The sequence below is a fragment of the Monoraphidium neglectum genome, assembly GCF_000611645.1.
Source record: "Monoraphidium neglectum strain SAG 48.87 unplaced genomic scaffold scaffold03459, whole genome shotgun sequence".
In the NCBI taxonomy this organism is placed as follows: domain Eukaryota; kingdom Viridiplantae; phylum Chlorophyta; class Chlorophyceae; order Sphaeropleales; family Selenastraceae; genus Monoraphidium; species Monoraphidium neglectum.
Genome location: NW_014010170.1, coordinates 1 through 2,526, shown reverse-complemented (window position 1 = coordinate 2,526; position 2,526 = coordinate 1). Strand labels below are relative to the sequence as shown.

The 2,526-nt window shown below is 67.5% G+C and overlaps 1 protein-coding gene across 1 annotated transcript; it reads left to right on the top strand.

Moving 5' to 3' along the window:
* Window positions 1-348: 348 nt before the first annotated feature.
* On the top strand, window positions 349-2,163 carry MNEG_12824 (hypothetical protein; the record flags this gene model as incomplete). Its single annotated transcript, XM_014038704.1, has 7 exons — window positions 349-515; window positions 716-767; window positions 926-990; window positions 1,261-1,314; window positions 1,538-1,721; window positions 2,039-2,076; window positions 2,146-2,163. Coding segments are annotated over 7 exons (578 nt in total), but the record flags the coding sequence as incomplete, so codon positions are not given.
* Window positions 2,164-2,526: the final 363 nt, after the last annotated feature.

The following is a 2,526-nucleotide window of genomic DNA, read 5'->3' as shown; positions in this document are numbered from 1 at the left end:
ACAGCTGTGAATCTCATCCAGGTGCTCAAGCTGTGAACGCGTCGGCCGCCGGTGATAGGCAGTGGGGTGACTCGCCCAAGATGCAGACATCCTATACATCTGTGCGTTGAATTCGGGTACCAACCGCGCCTCTGCGCCGTAGTTCTGAAGACACGGACAGGTTCCCGCACGGGCCCGCGCGCTCGAGTTGTGCCGTCGCTGGCGTCACGTCACCGTGTCAAAGTGTCGAGAAAGCACCAGTGATGCTGTGACGCTGTGGGATGGCGCGTCCCCAGTTCTGTGTGACACCTGGGTTGGTCGTCCTCGCCTCGCTGGTGGCCCTTAGCTGCTTGCGTTCAACGAAAGCAGATGTAGGTGTGGTCTCGGCAGCCGCAGCGGGCGCGGTGCACGTCTCGACCGGCCGCGCACTCGTGGAGGCGCTCATGAACGACGCAGCACGCGTGATTGTGCTGGATCAGGATGTGCGGTTCGAGACCTCAGACTGGCCGCAGCAGCCGTACACGCTCGCGCACAACGTGACAGTAACATCGGACCGAAACGGGCCTCACAGGGTGCGCTGGGCGGGCGTTGGGATCAAACCATGCTGGTGGCGCGTGAGCGCGCGCACAGCGGCAGCTCGCGCATCAGCTGCGCGCACAGATGTCACCAGGGGCGCCGTCCCAGCTGTTCGTCCCCCGCCGCCGGCCCGTTGACGCGGCCTGCCGTGTGCGCGCAGGTCATCGACTTCAACGCCCGAGAGGTCACCAACAGGCTGCTGATTGCTCCAGGTGGGAGGGCGGAGCCAGCGGCGCCCCCCGGGTGCACGCGACCGCAGGCGCAGCAGCTGGGCCCCGGCGGATGGGGCTGTGCTGCCGGCCCGCCCAGTCCAGGCTGTGGGCGCCTCGCTCAAGCGCGTGCTGACCGCGCGTCCCTGCACGTTCTGCAGGCGTCAACATGTCTCTGATCCATGTGACCCTGAAGGACACGCGATATGGGGCCGGCGCAGACCTGGTGGGTGCTCTTAGCGCGGAGAGGGCCGCAGCTGGTCATGGCTAGTGGACAGACCCGGCCCGCGGCCCACACCCTGCCGCAGCGCCAGCAGCGGGCGACCTGCCGGGAGCAGCGGGACCGGAGGCGCGGCGGCGCGGCCCCAACAGCGACCGCCGCGCGTGCTGCCCGCGAGCACCGCATTTGCGGCGCCGTTGCCGCGGCGCCTGCACGAGGCTCAGCCTGCCCCTCCGTGTCCTGCCCTCACGTTGACTGCAACCTGGATCCGCACAGGACATCCTGGCGCCAGGTTCTGGCGGCCTCATCTACTTCCATGATCTTGCAAAGGTTTGCACCCAACACCCTGTGACTTGATTATCCAGAAGCTCCTGAGAATTGAAACACGGGGCTATGGGACGCCCCGCCTGCCTGCGCCCTCGCACCTGACCTGCGCTGGTCCTCGCCCCGCGTGCTGGCCGTTCGCTACCCCCCCGGCCGGCCGCGCTCGCCTCCCTTCCGCCAACCGCCCCTCTCGCCCCTGTTCCGGCACCCCGTCGCCCCCGCCCCGCAGCTTCAGACCAGCTGCCCGCCCCTGATTGAGGCCAACGTGCTTGCGTACCAGCGGGACCCCCTGGTGCCTGGCGTCAACAATGTCACTTTTCCCAAGGTGGTGGTGTGGGACGGCGTGACATACTACGACAACATCCTGTACTCAAATTTCTCGACAAGGGTGGCGGGCGGGGAGAACCAGCCAGGTGAGCGTGCATGTTGAGCAGAGTGGGAGTGTGCATGTGAGTGTGTGTGTGTGTGTGTGTGTGTGTACGCGCACGGCTCGCGTTGCAGAAAGTTGTGGGGGGGAAGATGTGCACGCGCGTGTGGAGCACGCGCTCGGGTGCAGGCGGCCTGCCCATGTGCTTGCGAGCGCACCAGCTTGTGTGTGTGGCAGTTATCAGGACGCACGCGCGTGCTTGGGCGCCGCCATGTCTGTGGAGGGTGCATGTGGGCGCCCGGTCTGTCCCTGAATGGCACCGATACGGCACCCACAACCCATGTTGCCGCCGCGGTCACGCAGGTTCTGGTTACACTGTGCAAAAGTGGGGCTCCTACAAGGTGCGTGCTCTCTGCCCTCAGCCATTGCGCATGCAGGGTCGGTCGGTTGCTCTACCTGTGCCACCCTAGGGCGCGCACACCAGCTAGCGCCTGCGCTCGTGCAGTGAATGCCGCCCTCAGCCCCTCCTCTGCCGCCTTGTCAGCTCAGCGGACCTTGGCGCTTTTGGACCGGCCCACCAACCGGCGCCCCGCCCCTCCCTCTGATCTCTCCGGCCCCCCGCAGCTCTGCAAGTCCGTCCCAGGCCCCGCCTGCGTCGCGGCCAACGACGTCTCAACGTGCGTCAAGATGGAGCAAGACGCAGACTACTTTGCCAACCACTACGTACCCCCGCCGCGCAGCGGCCTCAGCCCGGCCGCCAAGGGCGGCATCGGCGCCGCCGCCGGCGTCGTCGTGGCGCTGGCGACGGCCGCCGCGGCGCTCGCGCTGGCGCGGCGCCGGCGGCGCGCGGC